Raw genomic sequence first — 16,029 nt, 5'->3', positions numbered from 1 at the left:
GCTTTTTCCTGCCCCGGCTGAGAGGGCGAGAAGGGATTCTCTGGCAAGGGAGCCAACCCGCACGGGAGTCAGAGCAACAGCGACCAAAGGGCTACTTAAGCCCCAGTGAGAGACCCTCGCTAGACCAACCCCGGGGTCCGAGGCGTGACAGGCTGCTATTCAGCTTGGCCTTTCATCCTTGCACAAGCCGCTCTTGTAAAGCCTAAACACCCGTCAGACGGTTCCTGCGCCACTTCATTGTTTGGAGAGGTCCAGGATCTGGAGATGGCCGCGTGCATTCATGAGCCGTCCGCCCCCAGCCCCTCCAAGACACGGAGAGGCGAGTCGCCAGGAGAACAAAGAGGTCACAAGAGGACAAGGCTGTGGCCAAGGGAATCTGCATAGGCCTCAAAGTCAACCAAAGAGTCGGGAACAAATGGGCATTTTTTTCGGGCACAAGCCAGACGGGATGGATAGCCAGCAGACCGATGGGAACCATGGCGGGGGGGGGGGGGAGTATTCCCCATCTCAGATTTCAGGAAGAAGCTGGAGAGCCCCCACCTCCTCCAGGATGGCTTAAGTGGATTTATGACCCATTGCAGAGGAATTCTGGGAGTTGAAGCCCCCAAGTCTTAAAATTGCCAGGTTGGACAACACCGTCCTCCTCCATGACTAGATGATCCTTGGCTCCTTCCAACTATAGTTTCAAAAGTATAGGACATCATCATCGCCTCGGCCGGTTTGCAGAAGATTAGACCGGTTTCTTGCACTAACGCCACCAGAGCTAGCACAGACGCAGGTACAAATTCTAAGCCAGGGTCAGTGGCTTAACCGGGGTCAGTGAACCTGGCTGCATAATGGAAGCAATTGGATACAAACACAGGGGAAAGACCGGGAGAAACGCCCAACCGTAACTTGGGGACAACCTCCCCGCCAGCAGAAATATAGCCGGTCAGGGCGAAGTCAGATGGAAGGGGAGAACGGTCAGATTCACGGGCTGAAGCCAGCTGCCACATATCCTGATGAGCTTTAGCCCAGGATTTCTGGCTGTGACCTGCAAGCTGCCATTTCTGGCGTGACTCCGAGAACAAAAGCAATGGCTGAAGATGAACCAGGCCCGACCCCATCTCTATCTCTTGCTCCCCGCAAGGGCTGAATCATCTCTCTCTGCTTGCAGCTTAACTCAACTCAAGTTAAAAAACAAACAAACCACACAGTTGGGAATCAACCACCGGACTTCCTTCTCCATGGGTGGTCCCACAGCAGCTTTCCTCCTTCAAACGCGGCCCTGAGAAACTGGAGCGTTTGAGGACAGTTCGGGGAATTTTTCTCCTCTGAGGAAGTTTCTCAGCTGGCCTTGTTCCTAGCAGACCCCAGTGAGTAAAGCGCTCTAAGGGCCTTGGGATGGCCAACCGCTGACAGGTTTCCCTCTCGTCCCTTTTTCCCTCTGACCCCACAAAATGCAGGAAAGGGTATTTAGATTAAGGATCTTTTCAGCAAATGAAGAGGGGAAACCCCATTTTTTTTGGGCGGGGGGCAGGAGAAATCATAGCCTGTTAATAAATTAGGTGGAAAGAAATGTCTCCACCCTGTAAATTCCCTTTATTTTATTGCTGGCCAAGGAGGGAGGGGACAGATGTTGGTTTAGCCGATGCTTGAAAAAGTTCAACTTTGAGAAACGGAGCTTCACCTAATTGTGAAAATCTCCTCTCGACTCAGGGAGGTCCTAATTTTCTCAGGGAGGCAAACTCACAAGGAATCTCACTTCTCCAAACTTTAAGGCCGCTGCAGACCCTTGGGCCAAATGGGAGCAACTGCAGGGCCAATGGCACTGTGCCCCCCCTCCCTTTCCGATGGCCATGGGGCGAGCTGGCTCCTGCCATGCAGGCAGTTCCATGGGAACCGATCGGACAAAAACAAAAAGGGCCGCTCGCTTCCTACGTGCAAGCTAGGAGGATGCAGCGTGAAATTGTCGAGAGCTCCTGAAATATTTATGTGGCTTCAAGCTCAGCGCCATGGCAGTTTTTTTCCTGCTCTTCCGCCTGCCAGGTTGTCCGTCCCCCCGTTAACAGCCTCCCATCAGAAAGAGCTGCAGAAGAGAGAAAGACGTAGGACCGAAAAGAACCGATGGCCACGGAATATTGAAACGAAAGCCTTGCTCTCAGAGACCGGACGGACAGGTGGTCCTTCTGAGGAAGTTGCTCTAGAACAGGGTTGTTGAGGGCCGCATCTGGGCTGTGTTTGACCTCGGAGGGCTGAGAGGGCGTGGCCATGGTGGGCATGGCCAGCTTGACATCCCTCATGTCGGGGGCACCTGTGGTGGCCAAGGGCTAAGGCAGGACTTCCCTGAGACCCTCCCTCACTCTCATTATAATCCCCTTCCTTCCTTCTTTCTCCCTTCCCTTTCTTCTCCTTTTTCCTTCTTCTTTCTCCTTTCCTTCTTTTTCCTTCCTTGCTCTCTTCCCATCTTTTTCTTTGTCTTTCCTCTTTCCCTTTCTCCTTTCCTGTCCCTTCTTTGCAGGCTTCTTTTGTCAGCCCTCTGCCAACAAAAATGGCCGCGATGGCCTCCTGCAGCCCTCTGCCAGCAAAAACGGAGCTCTGGCTGTTTCCAGGCCAGCCAGATCTAAGCACCCTTTGGAGTTTGACATCCATGCCCTACAATGTACCAACTTAGCAATCAGATCCTTTGTGTCTACCTTCCGGGAATAGATTATTAACTCAAGTGGGTAGAGATACTAGCCTACTTGAGAGACCATGATCATGGTCATAAATACTGGCAGGAGCATCTACAGGCCAAGTTCAAAGAAATCAAGATGGCAGCCTCAACAGCGTGATGATCCAAGCTTCCATTCTCTTGGACTTTTCTGGCCATGAGGACAAGCCGGAACACTGAGATTTCTAATCCATCTAAACTAGCATCCTAATGCCAGCACCAAGCGTCATATGCATGGAGACGAGTCTTTAGAGATGCCAGTGGCATCCCGTCTCTGAACATGGGACATTCCTTCAAAATGGCTTCCTATCTTGGACCCCAGACCATTACTTTGTTCCCCAAATACCAAGGGGACTTGAGCCCACCTGCATGATTAGAGAAAGGAAAAAATATTGACAAATGCTTGCTCGAAGCAGAGGGGAAAATGGAATAGCAACCAAGAACAATTGAAACAAGCCAGCCATAATTTAGAGAAAGGCACCTCCATGTATGTATTTTTTTTTCTGAAGAAAGGATGGATTTCAGGAATCGGATGGTTTAGAAACCTTTCAGCAGGAAGGGTTGCCTTCTTTTTATAATTATGGTCACAGCTCGCTCCCCCAGAAGTCTCCAGCACTCCTCTGCAATTCCTCCTGTGCATTTTTAAGGATTACTGTCGGTTCAATTACCTTAATTGCATGGCTGGGCTCAATGTAACACGATCTGTACAGAGATGGCTGGTTACATCCTAATTGCCAGAGACTGTTTCCCCTCTGATACATGGATTCGTCTTTCCTTTTTCTCATTAGCCAGAAAATGCAACAGATTTTCTTGTCCAGAGAAGGAAGAGATGTGCTCTACAACAAGTTGTAAGTATACACCCAGTTCTTAAAGAGCCAGCAGGCAAAGCAACCCCAAATCTAACAGGAGACAAAAGAAACCCCCTGCTGTCTTCTTGGAGGTGAACTGGATCAGTTCTGCTTCATGAGCTGAGCTAATTTGTTTTCACATCCCAAACCCAACATGTTCAGGTCTTTTCTTTTTTTTCAACACAACACCCTAGTTCAGTCATTGTGTTGGCTGCATCCCAAATACAGGAGTCAAACTGATTTGCCATGCAAAATATTCAACTACTGAATAAATGTCACAGAAAACCAATGTAAACACATTACTCTTGAAATCCAAAGTATTTGTATGGTTGCTGAAGCTCACAGCTTTCAAGGACAGAGCAGAACAAAAGAAAACAGGGGAAAATATATTCAGAAACCCTTAAGCAGCAGCAATTTGACCCAACATTGTTGAAGGATCAGGGAATCGGCTATGAAATGCCCACTTCAGAAAGCAAAGGACTTTCCAAACACATCACAACAGAGACAAGACGGATCAATTAATTGGTGGCCACACTATCCCAACATCTCTTACTCCAATGAATGCACATCTATTGGGGAGTTTTTCCCCCTCCTGTAAAAGACCCACGGTGAAGCTTTAGATCAACATGCTCCCGCATCTCAACACCTGATTAGGTTCTTGGGCGGTAAGACACAAAACCACTGACACTCCTTGGAACAACGGAGAACAAAAATGAAGCAAAGCCGTCACTCTGGGAAACCTCAACTGGTCTTACAATCGGACTTCAACTCTCCTTAGCTTTGCAGGCCGGCAAACGTTGTAAATGCAAGGACGGTGGTAATGTAATCCCCCCCCCCCATCATCGCTGTGAAGGATTGCTAAATGAAGCAGTCGCTAAAAGAGGACTACCTATGTTCTGTTTCTCCAGAAAACAAACTCTTTTGGACTGGGGGAGTCAAGAAGCCATTTTACACAGATCAACCTCATGATTCTCCTCCCCGCCCATTTGCATTCTTGGATCAAAAGATGGCGAGAAATAAATGAAGATTCCATGTTTAGTGAAGCCAGCCTAGAAAGTCAGGCGGCCATTTCTGGGCTTATCAACTTAAAGCTCCATTTCCCCCCCTATGGTTGCCAGAGATTTTTTAGGAGGAGGATTGGGGTGAAGTACGAAGAGAAGCTGCACTTCCAGCTAAAATTGGCTGTACCAAGTAACAAGGTGATAGAGTGGTGACAAAGTCACTCATCAAAGAGCTGGGATGAAAATTCCTCCTCGGTGAATATTCTACTCTAGCTTTCCTTTCTGCAAAGTAAGGCTATGGCCAGTATTACAAGGCCCCTGCAGCCCCCTTTCTGGGGATTGGGCCTGTATTATGGCTGTTATTTGGCTGAAGAGGAACCGATTTCCAGCCTGTTTCCTTCCTTTCCAGATGGAATTGTGGGCTTGCTTCAATCTTTTCAGCCCAGGCATTTTACTTCCCTTCTCACCAGGATCGGTGGGCAGCAGTCTGTTGCTGGATAATCAAGGGCATTTAGGAGGACCCCTTTTGCTAAAACAGTATTTGCTATTTTCATGCCTGTGGCAGCCTGTACTGGATGCTTCCATGCAAAAACTTCCATTTATTTATATCCTGCCTTTTTATTTTTATTTTACAAATAACTCAAGGTGGCAAATATACCCAACACACCTTCCTCCGCCTATTTTCCCCACAACAACCCTGTGACGTGGGTTGGGCTGAGAGGGAGGGACTGGCCAAAAGCTACCCAAGCAAGCTTTCATGCCTAAGGCAGGATTAGAACTCACCACCACCTGCTGGTGATTGGCTCAAAGTCACCCAGATGGATTTCATGGCTAAGATGGGACTAGAACTCCCAGCCTCCTGCTTTCCAGCCTGGTGCTTAACCACCAGGCCAAACTGATTCGTTATGGACCCTTCATATTTGCATTGGTCCAAGCCCTTTGCTCCTTCCTTGTCCTTGTATAAAATATCAGAATAAAAACTGATTTGCATGGATATACAACCCGCATTGTTCACCACTGAGCTTCCAAAGTCGGGGGAAGAACTGAATGCGCAGCAGGAAAGGTATATTTAAAAAAAGAGGGACTTCTGGTTTGAAGGGCTTCGGCGACAGATAGAAATCTGCGATTGTGCGCGGTTTCTGTCTGGGCTCGCCACTGGAGCGCCCCGAGCCGGCTGGTTTTGGGGCTAAGCCACCCCATAGAGGTGGTGAAGAGGGGGGAGACCGCCAGCAGGGTTGAGGAGAGCCGCATCTCTCCTCCTCAGCTGGCCATTACTCCCTTTCCCAAAGGCGGTTGCAGTGGTGGTCAGAAATGGCCACCACAAAGGAGAACTCGACTGGAAAAGAATGTGCAGGAGGAAGATAAGAAGTGAAAGTTTTGGCTGACCGAGTTAAATTGTAAAAGCAACAACTAAGGTACCCTGGAATTTAAACTTACAAAAAATAACATCGCTCCCAAAGAAGAGTCGGAAGCAGCGAAGGAAAGTGAAAAGGGAAAGGTTTGGCTTTTTTTTTCTCCTTCTCTCTCCTTCCCTATACTGACAACTAAGAGACTTAAATAAGAAATCGGAAAAATCTGCTTTGACATCAATAGGCAATTAAGCTGAAAATAAACAAAATGCCAAAGGGATAATAAAAGATTTCTGGACATTAAAAATTTTCTTTTTCATAAGCAGGAAGGGGGAGAAAAAGAATAAGGGCAGGATCTGGAAGAGGGAGGAGACTGCCTGGAATTAAAAAGAATCTACAGTAAAACTTCAACAAGACTTCTAAAAGATACATTTTAACTGAAACTTTGCAACTAAATAGTAACCCCAGGAAGAGAAAGTGAAAAAAAGAGCAAAAAAGAAATAGCTTGCGTATATTTGGATTATTTGGGGATCTTTGGATTCTTGGTTATTATATTTGAATGACTAAAATCAATCGGGTGGTTGTTTAAAAATTTATACAATGGCACCACTTCTGGATGAATTGAAAATGGAACTTAAAAAGTACAAACAAGATGCACAAGAAGGGAGAAGTTCTTTTGGCTTTGTTTTTCAATTCTTAGAAATGGAAATTTGGAACTATGAGAAACAAGAAACGACTGCAAAACAAGAAGACTGGGACAAAGAAGAAGCCATCTTTAATGAACAAGCAATTTTATGTGGGGAAGAAAAAGGAAAGGGGGGAAAGAGAATGGAGAATTTAAGACTTAAAGAAACAACCAAAGAAAAGAAAAATAATTCAAAAAATAAGTATAATACTGGAAAGCAACAGAAAAGGGGAATACAGAAGAGAGAAACAGAGGTAGAGAGACAAGGGGGTAAAAAGGGGAGAGGGAAGAAGAGAGGGAAGGAAAGGAAAAGAAGTTACAAAGGACCGGAGCAAGATATAGAGAAACAGGACCTATTTAGAGATAATGGGTGAAAATCTAACTGAAAAAGGGATTCTGTAAAGGTACATAAGATTGTATTGTTATATTAGTAATAGAAATAACTTTAGAAAATTGGAAACAACGTATGATTAAAATGAGGGATAAAATAGTGTAATTTAGTGAAATGTTTGTGAATAAAATAAGTGATATAAAATAAATGAGAAAACTGAATTAGGAAGGAACGGGAACATTTTAATTAGTTAATGTTTTATAAAATATAAGTGAAGGGGGGGAATAAACTATGGAAAGCTTATAATTGTTCCCATAGAAGTATGATATTTAATTGAAAAGTAATGTTAAAGATGTTAAGACTTTAATGAATATTAATATTAATGATAGAATTGAATTGGAATGGAATGTTGTTTTAATTATATACATTTATAATTTTTTCTTTTTTAAAGAATACAGTGTGAATTTTAAGAATGTACCAAGCAGAATCCGAATGGAAGTTATGTATTATATTGAATGTTACAACTTTAGGGAAAAGATATAAAGGCGTCATACTCCAATCAGTAACTACAGGAGAAATTTTGTTTAATGAGAAAAGATAATAGATAATTGAAACAGGACAGACAAAAAATATAAATACAATTTGAATTGAGATAATTAAAATAAAATTGAGAAAATTAAAAGAGGGGAGAAGCTATGCAGAAAATGTAAAATAGTAATAAGATATGGAATAGAATATAAAAATGAGCATGAACCTGAATTTATGTCTGTACGAAGAAATGTAACCCGGGATTACGCTACTTTCAAAAAAGATGTTTTATTTGTATTTTTTTTCTCTTTGTGAAAACTCAAATAAAATTTACAAAAAAAAAAAAAGAGAGAGAAAAACTTTCTGGTCTCCAGAGCACTGCAGCAGAACAGGTGTGCTAGCCCGTCCTTACCTTCAGGGAATCAAAGCAGGCGATAACGCGTCCGTTTTCCACATGGCAGCTCCGGGAAGGGTGGGCAAACTTGCACTCTGTGTCAGAACGAGAGCAGGTTCCTCGCTGGAACTCCCGACAGACTTCCAGCGTCAGCCATTTTGTGTCACGAACCAAGGAAACGTTCAGCGCCATATTTTAAAAACTGCCCCCAAAGGGGGTTAAAAAGGATAGGAACAGCGGGAACACAATGTTCTTCAGGTGAATAGATTTCTTTTGAAGAAAGGGAAAAGTGTGTGTGTGTCTGTGTCTGTGAGGGGATTTCTTTATCAAAAGGAAATTCAAGTTAAAAATGTGAAGAAATAACTTTGTTGCTTTGGTAAAATTTCTATTCGTCAGCACTTAGGTTTCATCGAACTCAAATTATGCTTGTTGAAAAGAAAAGGTTAAACTTTTAGCCAATCATAAAATAGAAATCTCATCAGAATTAACTAAAAAAATCAAATTAGAGGCCAGCTCCTAAAAGTGCAATTGTCAAAGTTAAAATAGAAATGTTATATATTTATATATGTCTTTATATATATGTATATATATATATATATATATTTATGTATATATATATGTAATGTTTTGTGCCACTGCCAAAATTATTTCAAAACAACTTGCATTCCTCTATTACTGCGTCCTCACAGGTTTCTGTGCTCTCAAGTTGTGGGTTTCAACTATCCTCGCACAAAACCAGGTCAGTCCAAGAAAACACAGCTGCAACGGTACAGGCTGAGGGGAATATGTTTTTTTGTTTCTTGGCAGAAAAGAAACCTTTAGCAAGTTTCTATCCTTTCATCCTGTGCCTGAAACATTTACAAAAGCTGCAAGCATTAATACCACCGAAATGTTTCTCTTTTTTTTCTATTTCCTTCTGTTTGTTTTTGTCTTTCTTCTTCGTTTCTTTTTTGTACAGGATCGAGTTTGTTACATAGTTGGGAAGAAGAAGGGGGCACAAAGATGACCGAGTGGACCAACTGGGAAAAGGTGAGGGAAAAGACAAGCGATGGCGGTTGAACCGCTGGCCGAGATGCCCCACGCGCACCGAGCAGCAGCAACGGAGGGGGTCTTCTTTCCAAAGAAGGGGGCAGGTGGAAGGGCTCGAAGGCGGCTGCGGGTGGTGGGCGCTCTCGATCCCCTTCGCAGTGCAGGTGAGGGAAAGCCCAAGTCGGGGGTCGAAGCAGCTGTAGCGAGGCCAGTTTCAAGGAAGGCACTTTTCAGCGACCTGCAGGGAGGAGAAGAAACAGCAGCTCAGCCAGGAGGGAGCCTCACGGCGCCCAGATCCCACCCCAAGGAGCCCCTGGACAAGACTCTCCATCCCAGAGGCCGCAGGAAACAGAAGCCGGCCACTGTCTGATTATCGGTCTTTTTCTTCTTAATTGCAAAAAAAAAAAAAAAAAGAGGCGAGAGAGAAGGGCACTTTCTACCAGAAGCTGCACATGGTAAGGAGGAAGCAGCCAATGACAGGTCTCCTTGCAACCCAGCGTCTGGGCAGGCACCCAATAGAGGACCTTGTTCCATATTTATCTCATCCTGGCACACATTGGCTCGCGTTTCCCCTGATGGCTCATGCTCGCCGCCTCCCCTCCTCCCTCCGTGCCACTGTATGCAAAATGCCTCCGCCCAGCTGACCCGGTGGACGGTCAGCCCCTCTCACTCCCCACCTGGGGCCCAGGCACCCTCAAGGAGCCTCCAGACTGCCCGGTCCCCACCCAAATATGCTCCTGGTGCACGGAAGGGTTGCCATCACCCGGGCTTCTTCCGGGCCCTGCAGACAGGCTGGAAACAGCTCCTGCTTCCCCCCCTCCCCGTCGCCCACCACATCCAAGCCCATAATTTTTTTTTGTGGGGGGAGGGGGGGAGGAGAAGAACAGCCACAGATTAGAGCTGGACAAAAAAAACAAAAAACAAGCTGGGTGGGGAAGCCATGATGCCACCAAAGACAAAGGAAAAGGCAAACGGCCCTACAGGGGTGGGGGGAGCTGCTGCTGGCTTCTGCAACCTTGTCTGTTGACGGAGAGCCCGGCATAAAGCCTCCGATAGCCATTATGCCAGCAGTCCTCCGCTTCACACTTAACGCCTTCCGACTGAAGCAGAGGCGAAGTTTCAGGAGAAGCCACGAGGTCTTTCCTTCATCGAATGGCATTCTACCACCACCCCGCCACTCCCACCCCTTTTGTGGAAAAATCAGCACAAGGGCAGGCTGAAATTTCAGCCACGTCCAGGAGAGAAGGGACTTGTTTCTTTTCTTGTTAAAAAAAAAAAAAAAAGCAAACTCTTGCAACAGCTGGATTTTTGCAGCAACCATCCCTCCTCCAGCTCTCTCTCTCTCTCTCTCTCTCTCTCTCTCTCTCTCTCTCTCTGTGTGTGTGTGTGTGTGTGCATTTCCCATACAACCATGAATTCAGGTTCTTCTCTCAACGCAACCAACACAACTTTGGAGAGCAGAAACAGCCTTCTCCCCACCCCAAGCGGAGGACTTCAGAAAAGCCTGGCTGAACCGTCCGCAGGACCAGTCTGTGTCCCCAGAGATGAATTGCACCATCCCGATTTGCAGAACTCCCAGGTTTGGTGATCCTGGCTGGAAGCGAGTCCCACCTGCACCCACTACTCTTTCTTGCCAAATGTCTCTCGGAGGCCGATCAAGATTAGCCCTTCCTCTGCCTTTTGTTCCCGGCATCCAGCGGCATTCAACAGCAGCACAACTGACCCGCTTCCGAATCATGACCGAGCACAACTTAACAGGAGGCCTGGTGGACGTGGCCAAAGGCGACCCTTGGTTTCGGGGTGTCTTCCCCCTCTTTGGGGAATGAGGAGACCGTCAGCACAGCCCACCCTCCTTGGAGTCTTTTGGAATCTGATGAATCGCTGGATGCTCCAGAGCAGAGGTCTCCAACCTTGGCCACTTTAAGGCTTGTGGACTTCAACTCCCAGAGTTCCTCAGCCGACGGACATGCCTATCCCAAGGGTCCTATTCCAGGCACTGGAGCCCGAGTTTCTCCCAGCCGCACGAGAGGGATGAAAGAGCCACGTGTGGCTCCAGAGTCACGGGTTGCTGATGCCTGGCCTAGGTCCAGGCCTGGTTTGGACAGACACTCAGGCATAGTCAACCCAGCTGATGGATGCTCTCTTGTGGGAGAGGGACATTAACATACAATTCATCACCTTGAAGGCTCTGGCACTACTTCTTCCCATACACTACATGAGGAGAGGGGTGGAGAGTTGGGAAAAAAGTGGGCGCAGCTCGGCAAACAAGCCACAACAGGCTGTCATATGGGTTGGAATGAGGAGGAATTCTTCTAGGAATCACACCCATTTAAAGCCAAGCAAAAGAACTGGGCAGCTTTTGGCTTCTCAGCTGAATCAGAGTCCGTGATTGAAGGTCCCCTCCCAGCCTTCTACAAAAACCACCAGACCCTTTTACAACTCCTAGGATTCCCAGATAGCGACTTCAGCTCAGGACGATGATGTGCTGTCACTTCCAAGTCATCGAGAGGACCTCAAAGCAAGGACTTTAGCTTTAGAGGGCTTGCTGCTAAAATATTTAAGAAACCCATTGAGCATTAATTGCTCAATGACATCAAGATCTCAACATGGGCTTTGCTGCATGCCACCCAATTCACATGACGGTAAAAGAGGGAGGAAGGGAGGCCCATTCAGACGTGCAAGCTTCTGTCGGTACAGCGGTTCTAGGTCTAGAACCCTCTACAGCAGAGGTCTCCAAACTTGGCAACTTTAAGACGTGTGGACTTCAACTCCCAGCTATGCTGTCTGGAGAATTCTGGGAGTTACCATGTTTGGGGACCCCTGCTCTACAGATAGACCTCGACTTACCACAGTTCATTGAGTGACTGTTACAACAGCCCTGGAAAAAATGACTTGACCGCTTTTCACACTTATGACCGTTGAGGCATCCCCATGGGACACGTTATCAAAATTCAGACACTTGGCAACTGGCTCGCATTTATGATGGTTGCAGTGTCCCGGAAGGGGTCACGTGGTCCCCTTTTGCGACTTTTTGACAAGCAAAGTCGATGGGGAAACCAGACCCATTTAACAACCATGAGACCAACTTAACGACTGCAGTGATTCACTTGACAAAGGTGGCAAGAACGGTCAAAAAACGGAGCAGATTTCACTGAAACAGATGTCTCACTGAGCAAGAGAAATTTTGCCTTCGTGGTCTGGGCTACCTTGACACCAATTTTGAAGGATGTGCTTCCTTCTCCTTATTAAGATAAAAAAAAAACCTGTGAATTAGCGGGAGGGCCTGTCTGACTCTGTTTTCATAAATCAAATTTTTAGCTGGGTTCGAGACACATTTACTTGACTGTTGCCTTGGCAGCAGATTTTCCTTCTGTCCTTCAAGGCCATCGCCACATTCCCTGCCTGCTCCAACCGACCTCACAGGACTAATGGGGAGGGGAAGAGGCCTAAGTCACATCCCTTGGGCTCCACCATTCAGGAGGTCAACAAAGGAAGGGTGATTAAACAAAAGTTAACTGAACAATGAGGACATTGTGCCAAGTTAACCTTTCTTTCCCTTTCGGTCTCCAGATCAACCTCCTACGTTTTGAGGAATCTCCCCCGAGAGAGGATGAAGTGCAGGAATGATGCCGTGTTTTGGCGAATCTAAGCCGTTGGCATGCGAAGGAGCTACTCAATTAACACAAGGATTTCACAAGGTGGATAGACACTTCAAATACTTCTCTGTGAACATTCTGTACCCAAAGTTTAAACGGTAAAGCTTGGCAACCTGGGAAGAAGAAAAACGCCCTCGGTTGTTTAACCTGCCCCTGCCCCAAAGGTGCCCGAAAGGAAGGTTCAAAGGCATGGACCGGGCGGCGGCAGGGTGGTCAACTCTAGAGCGACAGCCTCGCTCACGGTCACACAAGCCTCGTCCCGCTTGGATTACTGCGATGTGCTTTACATGGAGCTGCCCTTGAAGAGTACTCAGAAGTTACAACTGGTCCAGATTGCAGACATGTTGTTGTTTTAGGTTTGTTTTTTATACAGGCTGTCCTCAACTTACAACAGTTCATTTAGGGACCATGCGAAGTTATGACGACGGCATTGAAAAACCTATGACCATTTTTCACACTTATGACAGTTGCTGCATCCCCACAGCCAGGTGATCAAAATCCAGCCACTTAGCAACCGGCTCATATTTACGACGATCGCAGTGTCCCGGGTTTACGTGATCCCCTTTTGTGACCCTTCTGACAAGCAAAGTCAATGGGGAAGCCAGATTCCCTTAACAGCCGTCTTCCTAACTTTTAACGACTGCAGTGATTCGCCTAACAAGCAAGTGGCAAGACAGGTCATAAAATGGGGCAAAAATTCACTTAACAAATGTCTCACTTAACAGCAGACGTTGGGGCTCAATTGTGGTCATAAGTCGAGGACTTCCCGTAGTAACTGGTCTTACTGTGATTGTGGCAGCCCTATAAATCTTTAAAATGAATTATTTAGATTATTTGAAATCTAAATAATTAGCTGGGTTGGGAGACCTCAACAAATGGGCACCTGGTAAAATGCAACTGCCAGGGACTGTTGACTTTTCATTGGTTTAAAAATTCTGGCCTCTCTGGTTTTAAGATGCCATTCAGCCTGCCGTGACTTCTGCCCGACAATCGTGCCCAGCCTGGCCAAGCGTTTTGCCCACAAGGGGGAAGCGCCGCCCTAAGGACCCTTTTCGTGGCTGGCACAGCCACGGGGACAAACGACACCTTTCATTTCAATACAGCAGATTCCTGGCCTGTGGTGAAGTGGCATGCAAGAACCCCGCTGGAAAATGAAAAGAAACCACACAATGCCCTGAACTCAGTTTGTTTAGAACCTGACCTGACTTTAATTCTGAGCCTCCGTCTGCCTTGAATGAAGCAAACCCACAATCTGCTGAAACAAAACAAAATGCTGGCATTCCCTGCGCCTGGCTGCTTAAGAAAAAGAGGATCAATTCCCATCCGTGCATATAACCGTAAATTATGGGCAAGAATTCCCAGCCTCAGATCTGTGACCACTGGGGTAACCACCAAAATATCCATAATAATTGAAAAATTAAAAGCTCAACCCAATCCTCAACAATTTTGCAACATTCCAAACTGGACCCCCCAAATGTCACGATTTTGCAACTTGGGGCCATTGGTAATAGATAATCAAATGTTTTTGACTGTAGGGGTCTCCCAGAGGCCATCCGGACAAGTCACATTTGCCCCACTGCCAGAAACAAAGCTGCACAAGGGACTCGTGTTCTCCTTCCCACAGACCTCAGCCCAACTCTAGAACCAAGGAACATTTTTCTAACACCGCCCCCCCCTCCCTGCTACCCAAAGGCACATTTCAAATTCTGAAGGCGATTCCTGGCCCACCAAACTCAAATGAGCCTGGTGTGCTCATCATGAAGGAAAACGATGGCCTGGCCATTAAGAGGAAAGCAATCGCCCAGTAACAGAAACAGCCAAACAATCGCCGGACAACGGAATATTCAGCAGAACAAACATGGCCCCAATTACAATCGGTTTTTAAAAGCTCCCAAAAACAAGAACTCGGGAGCAGGCCGTCCCCAGTGGTAGAGCTGCAAGGCAGAGAGAGGGGGGCGGCAGCCAACCCAAGCATCCATCCTGCAGGAAATGCCACAATTGCGACACTTGTTTATGACCACAGCGTTGCGAACATTGTGAACATCGGAAAGCCGAAAATGGTTGGGGGGGGGACTGGGGGGAGAGACATGAAAGGTTCCCAGCAAAGACAGAGCAAGGACAGATGTTGAGCACCCCATGCCTGTCCCAGCCAGGAGAAAGTCATGCTCTGGGAACGGGCACAGCCTTGGGGGGGGGGGGCTTGAGCTGGCATCCCCGATTCAATTCCCAGAAGGCCGAATGAAATTTTTTTAGGCATCTATCTACCCAGCCCTAGGACAGAATGTCTCATTCAAGAGCCAAAGATTGTTTTTTATTTTTCCCTCTTGCAAAATAGCATTATTGCTATAAATTAAGGTTTGCTGGATGTAGGTGACCTATAACAATAGCAGGACAATATCCCCCAAAATGTGGCCGAGGCCTTTCAGCCTCCAACCCTTTTTTGATCAGCTCGCTGGCTTATCGCTTCCTCCCCCGAAATGCAGACTTTTCCTTATCAGATTAAATCCAAACATTTGTTTTTCATGGCGCTTTCGGAAAGCCTGCTAATGACATTTTACAGGCCCATAAAAATAATGGGAAGGGGAAAAAATATTTCTGAGCACTGAAAATGCTGGAACGGAGCTTGGAAAAATGCCTTTGGGATGGGATTTCTGGCCTAGGTGTAGATGAGGCAGAAAGGGGAAGAAAAATACGAGGATCTTTCTGCATCAACTCCTATGCTGAGGAATCTCTATATGGGGCTTCCAGTGATTCACACGACTGCTTCTGCAAGCAATAGAACAACAAGAGTTGGAAGGGACCCTGGAGGTCTTCTAGTCCAGCCCCCTGCTCAAGCAGGAGATTCTATAACAATTTCAGCCAAGTGACTGTCTCTTCTTGAAAAGCACCCTCAACTTCTGGAGGCAAGTGGTTCCACTGATTATTTGTTCTGTCAGGAAATTCCTCCTTAGTTCTTGTCTCTTACAGTATGAAAATTGAGTAGTCTCCCATCCAGAAAACATTCAATCCATCGCCTGACACAAAACTATATCTTGGGGCATTTTTTAAAAAAATCACTCCCTTCATTTGCTATATAGCTTTGTTTGTTTTTATGTTAAGGTCCTGCTGCCCTTGGAGAGAGAACTGCAGAAGTGGGTCCAGAACGGGGTTTCTCTCCACGGTGGCATTTATAACGTGCAAGTGTCATGCCTAGAGAAAACACAGCAGGGTAAAAGGGAAGAAACGTATTTATTCTCTGTCCAGTTTCTCCAGTATACTAAACACAGTTTGTTCTTAATAACGTGCAAGTGTCATGCCTAGAGAAAACACAGCAGGGTAAAAGGGAAGAAACGTATTTATTCTCTGGCCAGTTTCTCCAGTATACTAAACACAGTTTGTTCTTATGCAACGGCTGCCTTGTGCAGCTGCCAAGGTTACTGAGACCTTGCTTGATCTGCTGCAGGAGACACAGTGCACAAGTTTTGACTTGTGTGCAGGGATGTATTTTTCCATGTGTTTTCTCCAACCGCGTAGAAT

General features: G+C 46.3%; 1 protein-coding gene across 4 annotated transcripts in view; it reads right to left on the bottom strand.

The window, feature by feature from the left end:
• Positions 1-16,029, bottom strand: part of MBNL3 (muscleblind like splicing regulator 3) — a 56,043-nt gene that overhangs the window by 32,040 nt on the left and 7,974 nt on the right. For all 4 annotated transcript variants that reach the window (XM_087972241.1, XM_087972243.1, XM_087972240.1 and 1 more), the window contains exon 2: positions 7,847-9,095. In XM_087972241.1, the coding sequence (XP_087828367.1) occupies positions 7,847-8,020 (174 nt within the window). In that variant the 5' untranslated portion in view covers positions 8,021-9,095. The remainder of the gene's footprint in view (positions 1-7,846; positions 9,096-16,029) is intronic.

This window comes from Notechis scutatus, chromosome 10 (assembly GCF_049901735.1).
Source record: "Notechis scutatus isolate UNSWTSFEM ecotype Mainland chromosome 10, rNotScu1.2, whole genome shotgun sequence".
Lineage (NCBI taxonomy): Eukaryota > Metazoa > Chordata > Lepidosauria > Squamata > Elapidae > Notechis > Notechis scutatus.
Note: the sequence above shows the minus strand (reverse complement) of the source record. Positions and strands in the feature narration are given on the sequence as shown.